Source organism: Lepidochelys kempii, chromosome 4 (assembly GCF_965140265.1).
Source record: "Lepidochelys kempii isolate rLepKem1 chromosome 4, rLepKem1.hap2, whole genome shotgun sequence".
Taxonomy (NCBI): domain Eukaryota; kingdom Metazoa; phylum Chordata; order Testudines; family Cheloniidae; genus Lepidochelys; species Lepidochelys kempii.
This window is the reverse complement of record NC_133259.1, coordinates 91,715,276-91,735,266: the sequence shown is the minus strand read 5'-3', so window position 1 is coordinate 91,735,266 and position 19,991 is coordinate 91,715,276. Positions and strand designations below refer to the sequence as shown.

The window sequence follows — 19,991 nt, the reverse complement described above, 5'->3', positions numbered from 1 at the left end:
CAGACACAAACTTAGGACCATTCCCTTCCTGGGCTTTAGCTGAATCCAGAACCAACTCTGAGATAACTGCACTATTCTCAACCAGCACAGGCTGAAAGGCCCCTTCTGTCTGCTCCACAGACAAAGAAGAGCCGGAGACACATTCTCCTTTACCAGACACGCAGCTTGGGATCTCATTCCCCTTGTCCCAGCACACAGGGCTGTTCACAGACAACTGCTTGGAGACCGGGGTGGCTCCCTCTATAGGAAAGTCAATACCCCTGACAGACACAGGCCCATTTCCTTCACTGTCACACTTCTCCACCCAGGTAACAGGTAAGGTACAGGGACATTCATCTTCCACTATCCTCGCCTTCCAACACTGCTGACTAGACAAAGCCATCAGCTCACAAGGCTGCCTAGGCTCATACAAAGTTTCCTTACCAAGCACCTTGCCACTCCCAACAGATAACCTGCCCTGCCTGTGTCTCCCCCTACTCAGCTGGGGTCTCAGCTCCCCCTGTGATCAGCGCTGCCCTTGCTGTCCCAGTGGGGGTAGGCAGCGAGCTCGCTGCTTTCCTCACTGCATCAGAGCCAGCGTGAGCCACCTGAGCCCTCTTTCTGGTGTGGAAGGGGGCGGGAAGCATTAGTCTCTAAGGTGCCACAAGTACTCCTTTTCTTTTTGCAAATACAGACTAACATGGCTGCTACTCTGAAACCTGTCATTTTGCCTTGCTGTCTCTTCTGGAGCCATTGTTAAATTGTATTTCCCTTTACCTCTTGCTATGAAGTGCATTGACACAGGCATTCTGAGTGAAAGTCACAATATAAAAACAAGTGGACATGTTTTGTAAAATAATTGTATCACAATATTGCACTAGTAGGTTGATTTTTTTTATACCGTGCTTGCTATAGTTTACATTCTTCAAAGGACAGATCTTTTCAGTGCTCAGCCCTGTACAAAATGAGGAAGAAGAGTGTGTCTGACCCCAGGGGTTTACAATCTATGATCCAGGTCCTGCATCAGCACCTACTATTGCAGCTCCAAGAGACATCTCACCAAGATTAATGGGACTCCACGTGGTCCTGGGGAAGTGCTAGCAGAGTCTGCTGCAAGACCAGGGTCCACATCTCATTCTTGATATAATCTCTGATAATTAGTTGCATGCCTACAATGAGCTCTCTCGTTTTTACTATGACCATCTCTCTAAGGGTTTGTCTATATGGGGAAATTGACCAAAATAAGCTATGCAAGAGCTATTTTAGTTGTTTTTCCCATGTAGACAACCAATAAATGTCTCCTTTTGTGCGATGTTAACATATGACTCTTCCTGTGGGATATTGGTTAGGGGTTTGCTAGCACTGGAGAGGCTCACTGTCTGTATTGTCTTAAAATAGCATTTTAAAGTGCAGTAAGTAGAGCTCCCACGCGCTTGAGCAAACAAGATGATTATGCATGATGACAGGAATTTAGTTTTCCCAGAGTCATAAATGTATTACAGCTGAGGCTGCTGGGATTTGTTCATTTCACTGAGGCTATGGTACCTCCTGTGTTTCCTCTTTAGGCATATTCACCTCCAATTTTCTGGATCACCTTGCTGGATGCTTTTTACCAAAGTCTGGTTTGCTTTTTTGTGCCTTACTTTGTAAGTACTAGATTTGAATTGTATTAATACACTTGTTTTCTCTAATTTGCTGGTCTGGTTTTTAAACCTAAGGGTTTTTAGTTGCACTTTCTCATACACTGCAATAATTATTGGACCCATTTTGAATTTTGCATATGTAAATTGATCCAGTATTGCAGCTGTTTGTATCCCAGTGGAATGTGATACATCAAAATATTAGGGCTGTATGCATAGTATGTATCAATTAGCGTGTCTCTTACTTTGCAGACTTATCGTGGCTCTGACATAGACATCTTTTCTTTTGGAAACCCGTTAAACACAGCAGCACTCTTCATAATATTACTGCACCTCCTAATTGAGAGTAAAACTTTGGTAAGTATGTTCTTCATGCGTTCTAAAGGGTATATTCTCTCCCCAGTGTGTGCATACAACTCTTATTAAAGCTAAACAAGGAAAGCACTCTCTATATGAAAGCAAATAAATATATTAAGGGTGAAACATTGATCGTTTTACTCATGCGAGCAGTAAGTACTCCTATAACTAGCCCATTGGAACCAACAGGATTACTCACATGAGTAAGGCAAGCAAGCTCTGCCACCAATATTGTTAATAAATAACAAAATAATCCTGCTCTTAACAGCTTCTGTTGCTTTGGTGCTGTAAGTTTAATCTTGCAAAGGGGAAAACGGATGTCGAGATACCCTGCCTTTATCAGTTCCTAAGGCTTGATTTCCATAGACGACAAATGTGGAATGCTAGTTTTGAATGCTGGGAACCGATAAACCGTCTGTAGCCAAGATGAACAATTCAAAGGTGTCTTCCCTGCAGGACTAAAAGAAGCTGTTTTATGCCATAAAACCGTCATCTTAGTGTTAAGTCTGCACAAGCTAAGACAACAACAGATAGTATTCCAGTTCGATCGGATTAATTTAATTTCTTTTTAAACAAGGGTAAAATAGTGACTATTTGTCATAATTCTGGAGAAAAATGTAATCATCCTGTTCAAAGTTGGAGGATGCAGGACGGTGGTTGTTTACTCAATGCAGAAAAATAAATAAAAAAGACCATTTCATTCTTGAGTTGTTTCACAGTAGATGGAATGTCAAGCTGCATTCTAAAGTATTTTGACTTAAAGATTTGTGTGTATAAACCAAGGCTTTTTATCCTGGATATGGAGGGCACAATAACCTTCACAAAAATCCCTTTGTTTAGCAAACTATGGATGATATTAATGTCTCCATTCTCTGAATAGCATAAATGAATTTCTTTTGGCATTTAGAGACGTCAGCAAGCTGTCGGACCTGGCAACCGATTATATTCTTAGTAACTAACGTACTCTAAATTGCAAAACAAAAGAAATCTGAGACCAATACACAGTTATTCTGTGTTTACATCAAACTGTGTAGTGGTATCATGTGAAGATTTTGTTCCCGCTTGTTTGTGAAGGTCTTCTCTGATGCTTATGAGTAATGTAGTCATCTGACGTACTTGGCATTAAAAAGTCTTGTACCATGGTATCATGAGTTGTATATTTAATAGATAAAAATGAAAGAAGGTTAAGGGGGGAAGAATTTTCAAATTATGTGGCTGTTTCCTGTCAACTATAGAGGGAAGAAACCCGTCTCCCTGGGAATATTTTATCTGAAATCAAGAGGGTCCTGTCTGTCTGAACTGTTTTATGATTTACTTCAGTTCAAGACACTGTGTGTGTGTATGCACACACTTTTCTGTTTGTAATAACTTTGATCCTGAATCTCTGATTCTTGTCTTGTTTCCCCTATCCCTCCTTTCCACATTATAGACTTGGATACACATGGCTGTTATGATAGGTAGCATCTTATTTTACTTGGTCTTTGCACTGATGTTTGGAGCAACCTGCAAAACCTGTAATCCACCATCAAATCCCTATTGGATCATGGAAAAGCACATGACAGACCCAGTGTTTTATCTGGTTTGCATCATTACTACTTGTGTTGCTCTTCTACCCAGGTACTTTGTTGTTTTATAACCACTAGTATTAACCGGCTCTGGTTTTCGTTGTGGCTATGATGCTATAAATCTCTGTGGTGTGGTCTTGTCTTTTTTGAACATATAAAATTGGATAGCCTGGTAGTTTAAGCATAAATGAGCCCATATGTATGCAAGGAACTGTTAATTGGGATCTTCTCCAGTCAAATTTAAACAAGTACAAAATTGCTGTAATGACTTAGTCTAAATCCTACTTCTCATGTTTAAATCAATAATTTACCTTAATCACTTTTCAAAGGTTAGAATTTATATCCAAAGAAGTTGTATAAGGTAGCAGCGTGAATCATGTACATGTCATAGAGAAGCTAATTATGGGCGTGTTTTTATTACCGAAACGGTTTTTTCAAATGTTTTCTTTCTTTTTTTGAAAAAGCTTGAACCCAGAGTTTTTGTAAATGGACAAAATGGTCAAAAAAAATCTCTGGATTCCTACAAGTTGTGAGATTACTGCTGTGGGATATACAACTTGTCCCTCCCAATTGTGGGTTGGGGCACAGCATACATAGGATACACATTTTGCTTTAGGGCATAAACATATCACTGTGGTTTTCAACTTTGGCTCAGACCTTGCAACTAAACCAGCTGATGGTGGTACTGTAGGCCTGGGCTGAGTTGTATCAGAAAAGCTCTCCCTTCTGCAGTGTTCCTGACTCCAGATGGTGCCACTAACCACTTGCTTTCCCTCCTAAATTAATTTAAAAAGCAAATTGTGTAGCAATAATGAGCCAAGATGGGAGAATGCTTTCAACACATGGGCTGTTTTAAATCAAACAAACCAGTGAGTGAAACATAAGGGTTCTGGTTTTAGGAGAGGCTGATTTTCATGGTAGACTGAATGCAAAGTTTTTAGACTTTATAAATAAGGTTCTTTGAGTCGCTTTCAATCTCCCAGTGCCAGAAAAGTTTCAACAGCATTGCCAAAACAAATGGTTTTTGTTTTGAGACATGCAGGGTCCAATTTTCAGCACTCCTGAGAGCCTGCAGCTTCCACTGACTTCAGCTGGAGTGCAAGTACACACCATCCCTGAAAATCAGAGCCTAGGGGTGTCACGCCCAACATGCAAAAAACAGAGGCACTGAAGTCCGTGGCCACTTTTAAACATGTTGGTCCTAATAACCTGTTCTAGTGCAAAAGTGCAGGCACAATTATTTATGTGTGCAAGCCTAAAGGTCATTGCTGCAGGGGCTACTGCAGCTTTGGGATTACAGGGCTATCACTACAGCCTGGATGGTAGGAATGATGCCTCCTCTCCTTTCCCTGCATGCTCCTGTTTGGGTCCTTTACCATTGCTGAGAAGAGCTTGAATCTGCTTCTGAATGGCTTACTGGAAAACCCTGTTTATGTTCTAGATACTTGTTCAGAGTTCTTCAAGGGGCACTGTTTCCATCTCCAGTGTTGAGAGCCAAGCACCTTGACAGACTGACTCCTGAGGAGCAGAGGGAAGCAATTAAAAAGTGGAAGGATGATCGTGTTGGGAAGTGTAGAATGGGTTTCCAGGGCACTCGTGCATGTTCCAGGTCTGCTGAAGATGCTGCATCAGTAAGAGAAAGCACTGACCACTCTTCATACATCCCAGTGTCTAAGACACCTTTTCATACCTGTCCAGCAGACAGGTCAGTGCAGAAGTCTACCTTCATATCAGACAAACAGGATGAGTTCAGGGATGTGAACGACCTGACTTGTGAGAGAGCTGCATTTTTGAACTCCTCGAAGGAAACCTATTCAGAAACATATTGTGCTAATAATTCGTGTGCCGGCGCCCCGGAGTTTACTTTTGCAAAGGGCAGCAATGAAATTTCTCTAATAAATAAGGCAGGTTTGAATTGTGCTTTGACTGAACAGGATGTTTTAACATGCCCTGCGAAACTGGAATGTTAACTGTTTAAAAAAACCAAGAACAAGAACATTGGTGCATTACATTACATTCGGGTTTTTTGTTGGTGATGGTTTTTGGGGTGTTTTGGTCAAGTCAGTTGATGCACAAATTTATTCAGAAGCCTTTTGTATTTTTAAAACATTTTAAGTAACTTATTGAGGTATCCAGAGTCTAAATGGGCATGAAGTATTGTGCAAGTACCAGCTTTATTAAAAACTCATCATTTTTGGTACATGCTAACTGTATGACATAGTAACTTTGGTAAAAGTGACAGTGATGTAATTTAAAGGCTGTCCTGGTGGAGACACTTTTACCAGTTGACCCTGACTTTGTCATCCTGAGCTCCACCTAGTGTTGTTGCAATCTTGTGGTCTGTAGCGATGTTACAATGGCAACTAGTGCTGATAAGGTCCACTGCACTCCTCTCCAGGAACCTCTTTGCAAAATGTTTTTTATACTCATCATTCTGTTTGTGATCTTATCAACGTGGAGGGTCCAAGCCAGCAAGATTTACAGAACACACTGGTCATGTTCAAAGTCCATTTTATGAAAAAATAAAACCTTCAGTGTCATATGGGCTCTCACTTTTTTGGTACACTAATACAAAAGGATCTGGATATTTCTAAGTCTGGAGCTGCTTGGCACAAGCAGGGCCAAGTTGGTTTCTGAATGTCTGTTGTGGGTAAGAGGTCATGTCAGTAATCCCTATTTGCTGTGGTTTGGTTTGCTTTCACTTGGATTGTGAGGATAAATAAGTCCTACCTTTTCACCCGCCAGTTGACTAACCTTCTCCTCGTTAGTGTTGTTTGGGAAAGCTCCACCTGTCACACTGTCCCTGGTGATAGAAACAGTAGGAGACTTCCTGAAAATCATTAATGAAGACACAGCCTAGGATAATGCCCCCTTCCCGAGCACCATGGCTTTGCTAAGATTGTCACCTCCTTGGGCAGCTTTCAGGAGCTTGGGGGGTTGGAAGGTGAAGAGAATAATGATTCTCCTAGAGGAAATCCATCTTCCCATCCCTCAGGACAATTTATTTTCTTTATTTGCAAAATAAGAGAGATGGAGCCCTGAAACAAACAACTGACAGATCTCCCCTCCATGCCCATCATCTACCTCTGTCTCAAGCTTTTGATGTCATGCTTACTGTTGCAGTATGGTCCTGATTTAGGAATGTACTTATCCTGAATAGGGATGGACTTAATCATGTGTTTATCTTGACTTTAAGCATGAACTGAAGTGTTCTTCTGAACATGGCTGCTTTCCTGAATTGGGGTCTGTCTGAGCACGGTAAGCATCATAATGATTTTGTACCATCAGAGCTCCCTCCATTTATTTAATTTATATTTCATTCGAATCAGTGCATTTCTTGGGTGGTTGGAGCGATTCATCCTTTTGTCTCATGCCTCTCAATATTCCCAAGATAAACCAGTATCAATTTTTTTGTTGTACTGCTTAACTACTTTTTGGCCAACTACTTTTCTCCAAGCTGAGAATAGTTTCTACTTCATAGCTTTATACAGATGTCACGTTAGAAGTTTCTTGTGTGATCAGTGGAGTTATAGAAACACTGGGTGCCAATCCTCGTGAGCTTGACTCTCTTAGTAGAACCCTCGCTCACCTATATCGCTGAACATACATTCCGCTGTTGCCTTGGACTCGCACACTATTTGTGTAATGTAAGTAAGGCTACGTTTTAGTCACGGGTATTTTTAAAGGTCACGGGCAGTAAAGAAAAATTCACAGCCCGTGACCTGTCCGTGACTTTTACTATATACCCCTGACTAAAACTTTGGGGGGGTGGGGCTGGAGAAGGGTGCCGTGGTTGCTGGGTGGGGTGGGGGATGCTGGTGTGCAGTCTGGGACCCCCGCTGCTACTGGGGCCCTCAACACACTGGTCTATTGCAAGGATTCTTGGGGTTTTTTCATAGCACAGACCTCTCCTCCCATTTGCTGTCGCATGGGCACCTTAACACTGATAGCTGAACAACAGAGACTGTTCAGGTAGAATATAGGGGAGTGGCATGATGTGTATTTAACTGTGTTTAATATGAAGTTTTAGTTTCTGAAAGAACAAATCACTGCATCTCCTTTTGTTCTTCATATAATTTGTATCCTCCTCCCACACCTCTACTGTTTCTCTCCGTGGCTCCCCTTCATGTGTGTCTCTGTTGACTGGCCCAATCCCTTCTGCCCTATCTACACTTCTTGCACTTGGTGCCCATTCGTCAGGACATGCTGCCTCGTTACCTCATTTTCTTATCTTTCAGATAGTCTTCTCCAAAGGGTGATTGACTGCTCCAGTCCCGCTGGCACCCCAATCCCTGAGCACATCCTGTTTCCTCCTGTTATATCACAGCCTCCCCTAGTAGAGGTGGCTAGAATGACTCATCTTCTTTGCTGTCAGTTGCTTTTGCAGGCCTCCAGACTCTTCTTTAAATTAACAACCTAGGTGCCTATAGAAGCTACTAGAAACACGGAAGAGATTCAGCACCATGTGACCTTTCAGCTGTTCTGGAAGCCACCGGTAGGAACCACAGTTTGAGAATCTGAGTCTGTTTCTTTAGCCCAGGCTATTTAAAATATTGCCTGTTTGTTTTTTTTAATTATTTTATCTTACATAGCCAATTCATGGAGCAATGTAGGGAATTTTTTGAGTCCACTAGGGCCTACTGAAATAAACACAACTCAAAAAGTGCAGCTCCTATTAAATTATCATCTATGATTCTATGATTAGTATTTGAGCCCATTTTCTGTTCTGTTTCCTTCTGAAATTTTTTGCTTGCACAATTCCAAGAATGTGCGTATTTTGCTCTCTGCACATTTACACAGTGCTGAAACTCTGCCTATTGTTTATCTGTACTGATGCTAATCATTTTGAAATAATGTCATCGAAGAAATATTGCTCTAAAGATATTCAGAGAAGCCACTATATGGCTTAGTGGGTTTTTTAATTTCCCACTACAAAAATGTAATTTAATCCAAAATAATTGTAAGCAGTCACACTTCTTGATCTTTCTGTATTGGTAACACACATGAGAAATATGGGTAAGGACCACACCCAAGTTGTAGAGACAGAATCTGAACAAACGGATACTGTGCTAAGAGGCAGCTAGGGGTAGTACAGTAAGCAGCTTGGCGCATGTATGCTAATTGGTTTCAATCACAAGAGAGTAGAGGTATAGTCTTGCTTCTAACTTCTTCCATTTGAACTGAGTCTCTGGCAAGAATAAAAACGTGTTTATTTTAGATCACAGAAATTATTGGACAATTGTTGTACATATTTGTTTAATATGGGTAGAAATAAACACATCTGCCTAGTTGTTAATTCCATGTGGAGCTGTAGCTGTGACAGGAGTGAAACAACCAAGGTGTTTTTATCACCTTAAAATGGGGCTACAAGTGTTAGATAATTCTCATGGTCATAGAGATGACAATACACAGGAAAGGACTAATACATTGGAAGGAGGGAGTAAATTTGACTCTTTCAAACCTACATACAATATTATCATGTGCACATATAGAAGGGGGAAAACCAGTATAAAAATACATTTATAAAATTACAAATATCGTCTTTACATGGAATGTTGTGGCAGAAATGATTTGGAAAAAAAACTTCTGCTCCTTTCTGATGCTGCTTGGGATGCATCATTTCCTAACACAGGTGATTATATTCAATGGGCTATATGGTGCCACCAGCTTTTAATCAGAACTCATTTATTTTACAGGGAAGTTCTGCTTGAAAACTGGTTGTAGGCCAAGGCCCAAGTAATCAATGAGGAAATAAGAAATTACCTTAAATATTATTTCTTGGCAGTGCTTACATATACATAGAATGGCTGTAAGTGTTCCAGTGCTTTACAATAAAATCAAAGCCAACTTTAACTACATCTTTTGGTGAACAGATATGGCAGGAGAGGCTGTTCATTTTATGACAGCATTTTTTTCCTAATACTGAAAACAAAACTTCCTGAAAATCCTGTATTTCGTAATCCAGTTCCCCTCTATTAGTGCAAGGTTGTCCAACTGGCCCTTACACACTAAAGGCCAGAGCTTAAGATGGTTTATATCAATATGGTGGCTTTGATTTTAACTGAACTATATCAGGTTACACCAGCTGAGGACCTGGTGCTGTGGAGAAAGATGGAGCCTGGGCTACTGGAAGTTGTAATTTCTGCACCTTTTTGCATTTGAGATTAGGATGTCGACAATCTATCTCAACTTTCATGAGTCAGATGCAGCCCTGAACTAGAGAAATTTGGACACAGCTGTATTATTTAGAGGTCGGGGGAGAATTATTTTGCTGTCCCCTAAACCCATAATCTACAATGAGACATACTGTCAAGTCACTGGGTTTTTTTTCTCCTAGTGAAACTGCAATACACCAGTGACTTAAAAGTAGTTTAATAATCCATAACACTATTAATATTTATGAGTACAGTTAATATTTCTATAGAACACTATCTGGTACATGTTACATTAGGTGAATCAATACAGAAGGTACTGAACTTTAGAGGTAAATGTTTCGCTTAACAGTAGTCTGAACTATGTGACTTAATTGTAGTGTGACAGTATCTAAAACATCAGTTATCTCAAAGAACTACATATTCTCCCATGCCGGTTGTATTTTTGACAAGGCCCTGCTATGCTCACATGGGAGCAAACTCAAGGTAGCAGAAGGGCTAATTTTAATATAGACCTCAATCTCATTTTTGAGAATATATTGATTTAATTCTTCACTGGAAGAATTGTGGGCTGAAACTGCATGTGCTACTGTTTGTTTTTCCCCCAAAGTTTTATAGTTTTACTAAGTCTGTGCTACAGCTTAATTTAAATGTCTGAAAGGCAGAAAATTGGTTGATTCTTCCTTTAAGCCTTCTGTTGTGCCTGGAATAGTAACACAATGCAGCTAAAGGAAAAGTCAAAAAAGATTACAAAAATAATAGTGCTGCCCCAGAGTATCTTTAGTAGCAGAGAGTTTAATCAATTCATTTATGCTGCATTTTCCATACCTCCCCATCAACAACACAGAGCTTGTAACGTCCTCTTAAGTGAATTGGTTGCACAATCCTCAATGCTCAAAGGCCAATGATCTTTGCCTCTTGTATGTCAGCAGACCACTAGCCTTAGTTTAGTAGAAAGGTGTGAATGTATATTTGTCTTTCAATCCATTCAATGAAGTGTGACACGTTGCTGTAAACTCCAGGTCCCAAAACTTTGGAAAAGCAGACAGAGCCCCACGAGGTTAAACCAAACAATGTCCAGCGTCCTGCAGGCTGCTCACAAACAAGAGGTCCTCCACTGTCGCCCTGTAATGCAAGAGAAAAAACAACCTATGGATGTTACAGCCAATGCTATTATGGCTCGAGCTATATCTGAGTTTCTATAAAATCTGCTTTTCATGACTAATGCAGCTGTAAAAATGGGTTTCAACTAATCTAGAAAAAAGCATACAAACTGGACAGCTAATATTTTGAAACAATGTCAGTAAGGTTTGGTTGGCTGGTATGTTCATACCAAAAAAATTGCTATTTAATATTCACGCAAACGAAAGAAAAAAAAATCAGCCTACTACTTAACATACACTACTAGTTAGAGGCTCCAAGCAGTAGATCATAAGTAAAGCTACGTTTTAGTCACAGGTATTTTTAGTAAAAGTCATGGACAGGTGATGGGCAGTAAATAAAAATTCACGGCCTGGGACGTGTCCATGACTTCTACTATACAGCCCTGACTCAATCTGGGGAGGGGCAGCTTGGGAGTGCCATGGGTGCTGGGGGGGGGGGGGGAAGGGGTAGGTGCCACTGTGTGGCCCAGGACCCCTGCTGGTGCTGGAGGGTGGGGGGGAAATGGCGGGGCCAGCAGGCTCCCTACCTAGCTCCATGCCTTGCTGGAAGTGGGGACATTCCCCCTTGCTCAGCTCCTAGGCGGAGGCATGTCCAGGCATGTCCATGTGCTGCCTCTACCCAGTGCGCTAGCTTCACAGCTCCCATTGGCCAGGAACCGCAGACAATGCAAGCTTGTTGGGGTGATGCCTGCAGGTGGAGGCAGCACGCAGAACTACCTGACCACACGTCCGCCTAGGAGCTGAGGGGGATGTTGCTGCTTCTGGGGAGCACCCCAGAGGTAAGCACTCCCCAGAGCTTGCCACCTCCCCTCCCCCCACCATACCTAAACTCTGCTGCTGCTGGGGTGAGGGTGTCACGGTGGCTGGAGACTGCCCCAGCAGCAACTGGGCCAGGGGTGCCCCCGGCCCAGGCGCACCAGTGACTTCAGAGATCATGGAAAGTCAAGGAATCTGTGAAACTTGCAGACTTAATAAAATCAACTTTGAATGGATTATGATTAAGAGAAATAAATAATTGGTCAAAAATGTTTGTCCATTTCTAAGTAAGTACTATGAAAATTAATGTTACCTCTGTATCAAAACTAACCTCTAGTGCCCATTGAAATACCCTAGGTTCTTAGACTTTTATTTTAGAAAATCTGCTTCATGTTTCTACTCAGAAAAAGGCCTACCATGCAAGAGTCCACAGTTCCAGACTCATAGCCTGCACATAACATCCTGCTGGTAATGGTCTTCATGTCAAAGTATGACTGGCATTGTTCTAGGGAAATAATACGAACTTCTCCTTCTTGAAGTTTAAAAGGCACTGGAAAAAAAATCTTTATTAAAGTATACACTGTAATATACAGAAATACTTATATTCATTGCTAGTTGAGATTGCAACATTCTTTTCTACTATGATAGGCTAAACTTAAAAATAGTAATGATAATAAAATTAGCTTTAAACGTGTATTTAATATAAGAAGAAAAGCTTCTTTGCCCCATTCCCGCCAGTAAGGGGGGTAGTTTCATATACACCGACAAGTGGGGATTCACATTTCTCAAGCTCACAGGACAGTGGGTATAGGTGTGGGGATTGGCCCACCTTCTATTCCAGAGCGGGTGTGAGCATTTTATGTTGTGCCTCCAGCTAAACCAGGCTTAGAGTTGACAGACTGGGGAGGGAGCCTTTAAAAGACATAGCAAGAAAAGGAGGACTTGTGGCACCTTAGAGACTAACCAATTTATTTGAGCCTAAGCTTTCGTGAGCTATTCTTTCTGCGAATACAGACTAACACGGCTGCTACTTTAAAAGACATGTTATGGGACTTTTGAGATTGGGGGTTGGGAAGAAGACATAATTAGGGAGCATATATTTAGGGCTCAAAAGCCATGTCCCACAACAACACTGTCACCCTCATACTTAGTATAATAAACCCATCAAAGCTGATTGCTTTACTTGGGGTGGAGGGCCTATGTGAAGGCTTAGTTCATGGCAAGCTGTGGGCTGAATCTAGCCTGCACACATGGTCTGTGTGCACCTGTCTCCTACACACTAAAAGTTCTCTAGTGCATTTTGACACAGGAGCACCTCAAAGTGCACTAGGAAACATTTAGTGCATAGAGGCATGATCCACACAGCCACTTAGTGTGCAGCGGGCTAGACTTGCCATGAACTAAATTCTTGGGTTGATGAACCCTCAGAGAGCGTATCAGAGAAGAGCAAAACCTATCACACCATTCATCCTGTCCCAAAGGGGCCAGTGCAGGCTTGTTGCCTGCTGTCTCTGCCAAAATTAAGGTGAAGGGAAACTGTTAAACCTAAAGTACAAAGTACTAACCACTATGCAATCAAGATGAACACCTTTGTTTTATGGTGCTTAGTAACCTGTAACTTTGAACCTGATGTCATTGACAACATGACTGCTTGGGCGAGCAAAAAAACAACGTTTTGCCATTTACCAATGGTATGAAAGCTCATCACTGCGTCATTAGGTCTGCTACCTTTAGAGTAGGGGTACACGGACAGAATGGATTTCTTGTTAGCAAACAGACTACACCAGTCAGTGGCATTTAATTCAGCATTGTTCTGGACTGTAGAACGTTTCAGTTTTAAAAGGAATGGTATGAATGGTATGAATAGGAATGGTATTACCCCATGTTTGACATACATCCAATGTTATGTTCCTATTCTCCAGAGTTCAGGGCTTACCTCCTTCCCCTGCTCGTGATTACAATAACTAAAAAAGAGAAATATTTCCACATCACTGGTACTTAAGAGCCAGGGCAGCCACAACATTTTCCCTCTGCTCTGTGTCATGGGACCCTGGCCCTTCCATTTAACAAAAACAAGGCAAAACCTTTCTGGGAGAAAAGAGGCACCTGGGGATTATGTGGGGGGTGGGATAAATAGTGCCACAGCATGCTATGGAGAGTTTTGGTTAAATAAATAAATCTTGTTTAGTCAAGCGACAAGCCAAGATTTGAGCCTGAAGCTTTGCACACGGCTAACGTTATCGTCCTCTGATCATTTGCCACACTCTCAATATAGCTTCAAATGCAGCTTAAGCAAGTAACAGACTATAGCCAAGATTTTCAGGCTATTTCCTCAGTAGAAGCTCCTGGATGGGCAGTACTCTTAAAAATCACATCATATATGTAGCTACTGAAATATGGATTTAGCAGCCTGACTTTAACAGCTCCTGCCTTTGACAAGCTAAGCTCTAGCCACAGGTATAGCCTTTTGTGAATACATACAGATTATGTACAAGTGGCCTAATAAGGCACAAGTATATAACTAGAGGTAGACACAGTGGTTTGCAATTGGAGCCAAGTAGTTAATCAGGTTCGTAGAAGGTTAGATTTCTCCAAAGAGTCTGGAAAGCATTCTTCTTACTTTTGTTGCCCATGTGTCCCCAGCCTGTGATGTAACAGTAGGTATGTGGCTCAACCAACTGCTCCCTGCTGGGTAAGCAGACTGGCCTTACATAACTTGTCTCATTGATATCTTCATTTAGTTCTACAATGCTGATATCATAGTCAACTACTGCTCTGTTATAGCGTGGATGCAAGATAATAGTCTTCACCAGTCGTGTCTGCATGAAGATTGATGGATGATCCAGATTGTTTATACCAAACACCACTTTCCAGACTGCAGCGTTTTCTCTCCTTTGTAAGAGAAAGAAAAAATTGTAAATTTCCCCCTACAGTTCTTTTATACACAATTGTATAATTGAGGACTTCTGGATACCTTTCTGCAATGCACTGAACACACAAGTGGTACTACAGAACTAACAGAAATATTACTTAGAGGTTACACTAAAAATTAAGTTAAGATCTCACCAAAAAACACACAATCATACTTTCTTTCCTTCAAATTTTCCACCCAAGGAACACAGGGCTAGATTCACCAGGGGACTCCACGAGAGAGAGCCAGCAGAACGTCAAGTTTTATGAATTCCACTGTGCCTTACCTGGATTTGCATATACCCACCAGTAAAAACTTACACCTAAGTCCCCCCATGTGAATCTAGGCCTCAGTACTCAAACATTCATGAATTCACTCTTGCCTCACTCTTGTGAGGTTAGAAAGTTTTATAGATGGAAGAACTGAGCAAAGTCTCCTGCCTCCCATCCATGTATTTTAGCTGTAGTACCATCCTTCTCTTGTTAGTTTGTGCAAAAGGAAGAACAATAATCTCAGGTTGCAATCAGGTCATGGCAAATTTTAGAAAACAATTCCTGAATAAAAATACTGGAAAAAGCAAAAGTCACAGAACCATAATTGGGTGGATAGTCACCAAATCACTAGAATAAAATTATACCCAAAATAATCACTCACGTTTCCATTTTTAGTGCAAACCACAAGAACAGTGCATATGCTGTTTTGAACAAGAGGCACCACATCAGAACATAACTTAGATCAAATTGCCTTGCCCCTTCCCTGAGGTCTGCTATTATTTTTAAGAAGAGGCTGTATATATTTTAACTTTGGCAGAGGCTGGTCCTTTCTGGCTCCTGTAATGTGACAAGCCCTCAATTCCTATTGCCGTCAAGGTGCTCAGTATCATTAGGGCAGGGCTAGGAAATCCACTAATGTGGTCTTTTGCCTCTCTCCTGCTTTGTCACTAAGCAATTGATTTCTATGTGCTACTCAAGCAACTCTGAATTTAACTTTACAGCTCAAACAAGAGAGCTGTCCTTGTATTCTGCCACCAGCTAGTATCAAAAAAATCATCACATCACTTTGCTGTATGTCAGGTGTGGCCAATCTGGTTCCAGAGCCACATGCGGCTCTTCAGAAGTTAATATGCAGCTCCTTCTATAGGCAGCGGGAGTGGGGGGCGCGGATGTGGGGATGCTGATGTATTACTGTGGCTCTTTGGCAATCTACATTGGTAAATTTTGGCTCCTTCTCCGGCTCAGGGTGGCCACCCCTGCTCTATATGGAAATTATGAAAGCTGTGTCGTTCACGGCAACTGTCCAGCCTTAGGTGTTAGGCCCCAAGATGTCAAGTGTCAGCAACCTAAGTTTGAAGGTCACATTTCAATTTGACGTTTAGCCGTGATTGCCTAAGACTACGTTTCCATGATTGTATTTTTTAAAAATTGTAGCCATCATTATTGACATTTGTGGATTTTTGCAGTTGAGGAAGGGGAAGTAACAGTGTCAAGAGGAGTGAACCAACATCAGTTGAGCTACATGCGAACCGCCATGTTAAAGTGTGGGCTGTATCAGAGGCTAAGAGTATTAAATCACATGATGAGAACTAGTGGGAAGTCACAGGTTCTCTGACTTCCCTGTGGCTTTTAAAAAAAAAAGGAAGCATTCACTATTTACATAGCTGATTGAACATGGTTTTGTAAAGCTTGGCTGCCTTTACAGAGACTGCGGCAGAAAGAAGCTGTGAAAATGCAAAAGTACAGCTCTTTCTCAGCACTGTGGTTTTCTGATTGCATAATAAATGTTATTTTCGGTTAAAATAAGGTAACATGCCATTGCTGACATTGCAGACTCTCTCTTTTTTTGTCTGTCATGGCTCTCTGTATGACGACAAACCACAAGGCATATTTATGTCTTACTATGTCTTGTGGGAACAAAGCAAGGAAGGATTCTGAAAATGCAGAGCCATGGGCAATGAAAAGTCACAACATGAATATATTCTCAAACAGAAAAGAAACCTCTTGGTTAGTTTAAATTGATCTTAGGCGTTTTCATGGGATTTATTGCAAAACAGACTCAACAAAACCATAGGGTACATAATGAGGAAACACTAGCAATGGCAAGAAGATGGACTAGATGCTTTATGAAGTCTCATCGCTATTGTCTGAGTATCTAAGAGCACATTTGCTGTAATGTTCTCTGCGAGTGGCTGCAACACTTGTATACACATAGTCCCTACATGCTGGCTGACTCTTTGCCAAAATGCCTCTAACTAATAAGTCTCAGGATAAAAATATATTATCTTTTAAGATCACTTTAAAATTCCTCTTTAATTGCTTTTTTTTGACTGGCACAATTTAAAATAATTTTCCTCAGACCATCTTAATCCACAATACAACATCATAATGTCAAACAGATAAAGGAAACAGACTGGGCCCTCCAATTTATGAAAGTATACTTTTAAAATGATTTAACAATGTAAGACCTCACATTTATAGTTTGGTGCCACTATAGGGTCAGAAGAGTGAGCATAACCCATTTCTTGTAATTTCACAGTGTCAGATTCAAACAAGATATCAGTATAGAAATTTACAAACCTTTTCATCCCAGCAATTTCAAATGGCTGGCATTTGGGATTCATTCTGGGACACAGTGTCCTTTTAAAGGAAACATACTAGGTACACACTGATGCAGTATAGATCTATCCAGGGACAAATGAACCACTTCAAAAAGTCTAAGTTCTATAGAATGAAAACTTCCCCAAGCAGCTTCTCTCCTCAATCATCATTAACGGGTAATACCTCTCTACTGTCACGTTCTGCAATGTTGTTGCTGAGGGCTCTAGGACTAAGCCCCGCCCTTCAACTCAGCTTACCCAAGAAGTTCTTCCAAAACTATAGAAAGAGTTCAGCAACCGATAAACAGCATTAAGAGGAAATTTGGTTGACTTGTGTTTAAGTTTCCCTTTAAAGGAAAAAAATCAATGTATTGTAAGTTAGAAGTTACATTCTGGTCTTCCAGAGTGGGTTGTATGAGAAGAGAAGCTACTAACAGAAAAAAAAAAATGTATCGGGTAAGAAATGTCTCATTGTGCTGCATAACGCCTTTCCTCGTTCATCTGCAATGGGGACTAGCGAGCAGTGAATCACAGAAATGGGCTAAGTGGAAAGGAGGATAAAGTGGAATTTTAATTATTGTTACAATAGAATAATAGGCAGAAATAGAGCTTCCCTCTCTATAAAAGCACAACTTTGTAATTTGTTTAGGAACCAACCCAGCACCAACTTTCTAATAAAAGATGTTACTACAGAGGAATGGAAACCTACTGTGTAAATGAGAGGCTCTCTTTCCACAATGCCACTAGGACCCATTTCAAGGGCAGCCTTGATGCCCTTTGTGCATGACAACTGGCCCAGGATTTTAACATCTTGCTCATAGCAACTATGAAGCCCTCAGACCCTGGCATTTAGAGTAAATGAGATGAACAGGATAGGACTGGTATGTGTATCCATGCAATGTCGTTAGATCGCTAGGACTCCACATGTATGCTGCATCCTTTCAAAAACGTGTGGAAGCTTGGAACAAAACAAGAAAGGCCAGCCACAGGTTTGTCTAGTCTGGCCAGGCTGATCAATCTTGACGCCTAATGACACTCAGTTGTGGGGTCAGATATAGCTGTATAAAGAATGCCACTAATACCAACTTTTCATGGTGCTTGGTTGCAGGATTTTGACCATCCATTCAGTAGAAACTCTAATGAGGCTAAGATCACCAGAACTTTGGGATTATTAATTGCATTAATTAGAGGCCAAGGTGGCATTGTGCTGGGCACTGTATAGAGGGAGCTTACTGTTTCCCTTCATTACCGGAAATGAAACTTGACCACATCAATGATTAAAATTTTCTCATTAAGTTCTGTCTAGATACCAAAATGTATCAATGAGGCTACAGAGAATTCGTGCTGAACTACACTTCTCTTCTGACGTGTAGGCTGTTAACTAGATGGTTCAGGTCAGGATGAAGGAGGTGTCCCTACTTCAAGAGGTCTGTTCTTTTCCACAGATGCAGTGAAAGTTCCTTGACTGTCTATTTAGTCCAAGCCAGTGGCAGGCTAGGATGACAACTTCAGCTCTTGCGACTTCTTTTCTGTACTCTTTATGTGAACTGTCTTTAAACACAGCAAATTCTTCTCTGACCAGGACATTATTTCAAATGCCTCATAGAAGTTTTGACCTCTGGCTACTTAGTGGATTTGGAAGGGATACAAACATTCACCTTTAAGATCATAAACCAACTTCTAACTACATAGGAGGAAGATTCCTCTGGGGGACAAGTTGTTCTGTAACTGCCCACTATGGGGTTTCTTGCATTTTCCTCTTGCAGCTAGTATGACCACTAACAGAGACAAAGTACTGGATGCTATGGTCTGACCCAATATGGGCATTCCTATGTGTGTTTGTTCAGCCACTCTGCTGCTAGCCTGCTAGAAGTGTCAAAGTGAACTAAAAGGATATGCAAAAAGAAAAGGAGTACTTGTGGCACCTTAGAGACTAACCAATTTATTTGAGCATGAGCTTTGCTCAAATAAATTGGTTAGTCTCTAAGGTGCCACAAGTACTCCTTTTCTTTTTGCGAATACAGACTAACACGGCTGTTCCTCTGAAACCTAAAAGGATATGTACTCTGAGATTTTGCAAAATTGTGTAGCACAAGGTGTGAGCTTCAGAGAGCTGGATGCTTCCCTTCTGCTAAGTAAGGGACCATAAATCCTGAATCATCTTCTCTTCCAAGTATGCACCCCACCTTGCAACGCTTGCTTTTGTAGCAAGTATGCAAAGGTCTATAAGTGAAAACTGAGTAAGCTGTCAGCAAGTTGTTTGTACTTGCCCATAAAAGGGCATTCAGACGTGATCCAAGAGTGACACCTAATTTTGCATTGCATCAGCTGTGTTATTCTACAACCTCAGAAGGAATCTCGGAGGCACATTGTATGAAATCCCATGCACAGGTTGATACTGATGCATAAACCAATAAACCTAGTCAGTGGAGACAGTTAGCTATAGCTGACTGCTGGTAGGAAACAACTTTTGCAATGATCTCTTCGATCTTTGTAAATCTTTACCATGGTGGTAAAATTATGACCCGTGCCAGGCCTTTTTTGACTCATCTTTTTTGACAGTTTTCTGTTGGGCTCAAAAAGCCCTTCTTGATTTTGAACTGGTGCGTTTGAATCCTTTCTAGCAGTTGGCAAGTTATGAGTGGGTCTGTTTCTCTAAACAGGAAATGGATTGTGAAATTGTCCATAAATATGTATAGATGGGTAACTACTAAAAGCCATTTAAGACTTTGGGTGGAGAGGGTGGATCAGAAGGCAGAGTCTTGTACATGAACTGTGAGCTGTCATACATCAATGCCCATTTTGTCTTTGTCATGCTGAGGTTTGTTGGTTTGTGAAGAAAAAAAAATCTAGGTCTTCCCTGGGAGCTTCTCTT

The 19,991-nt window shown here is 41.1% G+C and overlaps 2 protein-coding genes across 6 annotated transcripts in view; one reads left to right on the top strand and one right to left on the bottom strand.

Annotated features, from left to right (window-relative positions):
* Positions 1 to 6,081, top strand: part of ATP10D (ATPase phospholipid transporting 10D (putative)) — a 108,103-nt gene extending 102,022 nt beyond the window's left edge. For all 5 annotated transcript variants that reach the window (XM_073342121.1, XM_073342120.1, XM_073342118.1 and 2 more), the window contains 4 exons: positions 1,545 to 1,625; positions 1,872 to 1,976; positions 3,406 to 3,593; positions 4,983 to 6,081. In XM_073342121.1, coding sequence (XP_073198222.1) covers positions 1,545 to 1,625; positions 1,872 to 1,976; positions 3,406 to 3,593; positions 4,983 to 5,511 — 903 coding nt within the window. In that variant the 3' untranslated portion in view covers positions 5,512 to 6,081. The remainder of the gene's footprint in view (positions 1 to 1,544; positions 1,626 to 1,871; positions 1,977 to 3,405; positions 3,594 to 4,982) is intronic.
* Positions 6,082 to 8,740: 2,659 nt separating this feature from the next.
* CORIN (corin, serine peptidase) overlaps positions 8,741 to 19,991 on the bottom strand; it is a 319,432-nt gene continuing 308,181 nt past the window's right edge. The window contains exons 20-22 of the mRNA XM_073342123.1: positions 14,233 to 14,504; positions 12,029 to 12,162; positions 8,741 to 10,818 (exon numbers count right to left, since the gene is read on the bottom strand). Coding sequence (XP_073198224.1) covers positions 10,636 to 10,818; positions 12,029 to 12,162; positions 14,233 to 14,504 — 589 coding nt within the window. The 3' untranslated portion in view covers positions 8,741 to 10,635. The remainder of the gene's footprint in view (positions 10,819 to 12,028; positions 12,163 to 14,232; positions 14,505 to 19,991) is intronic.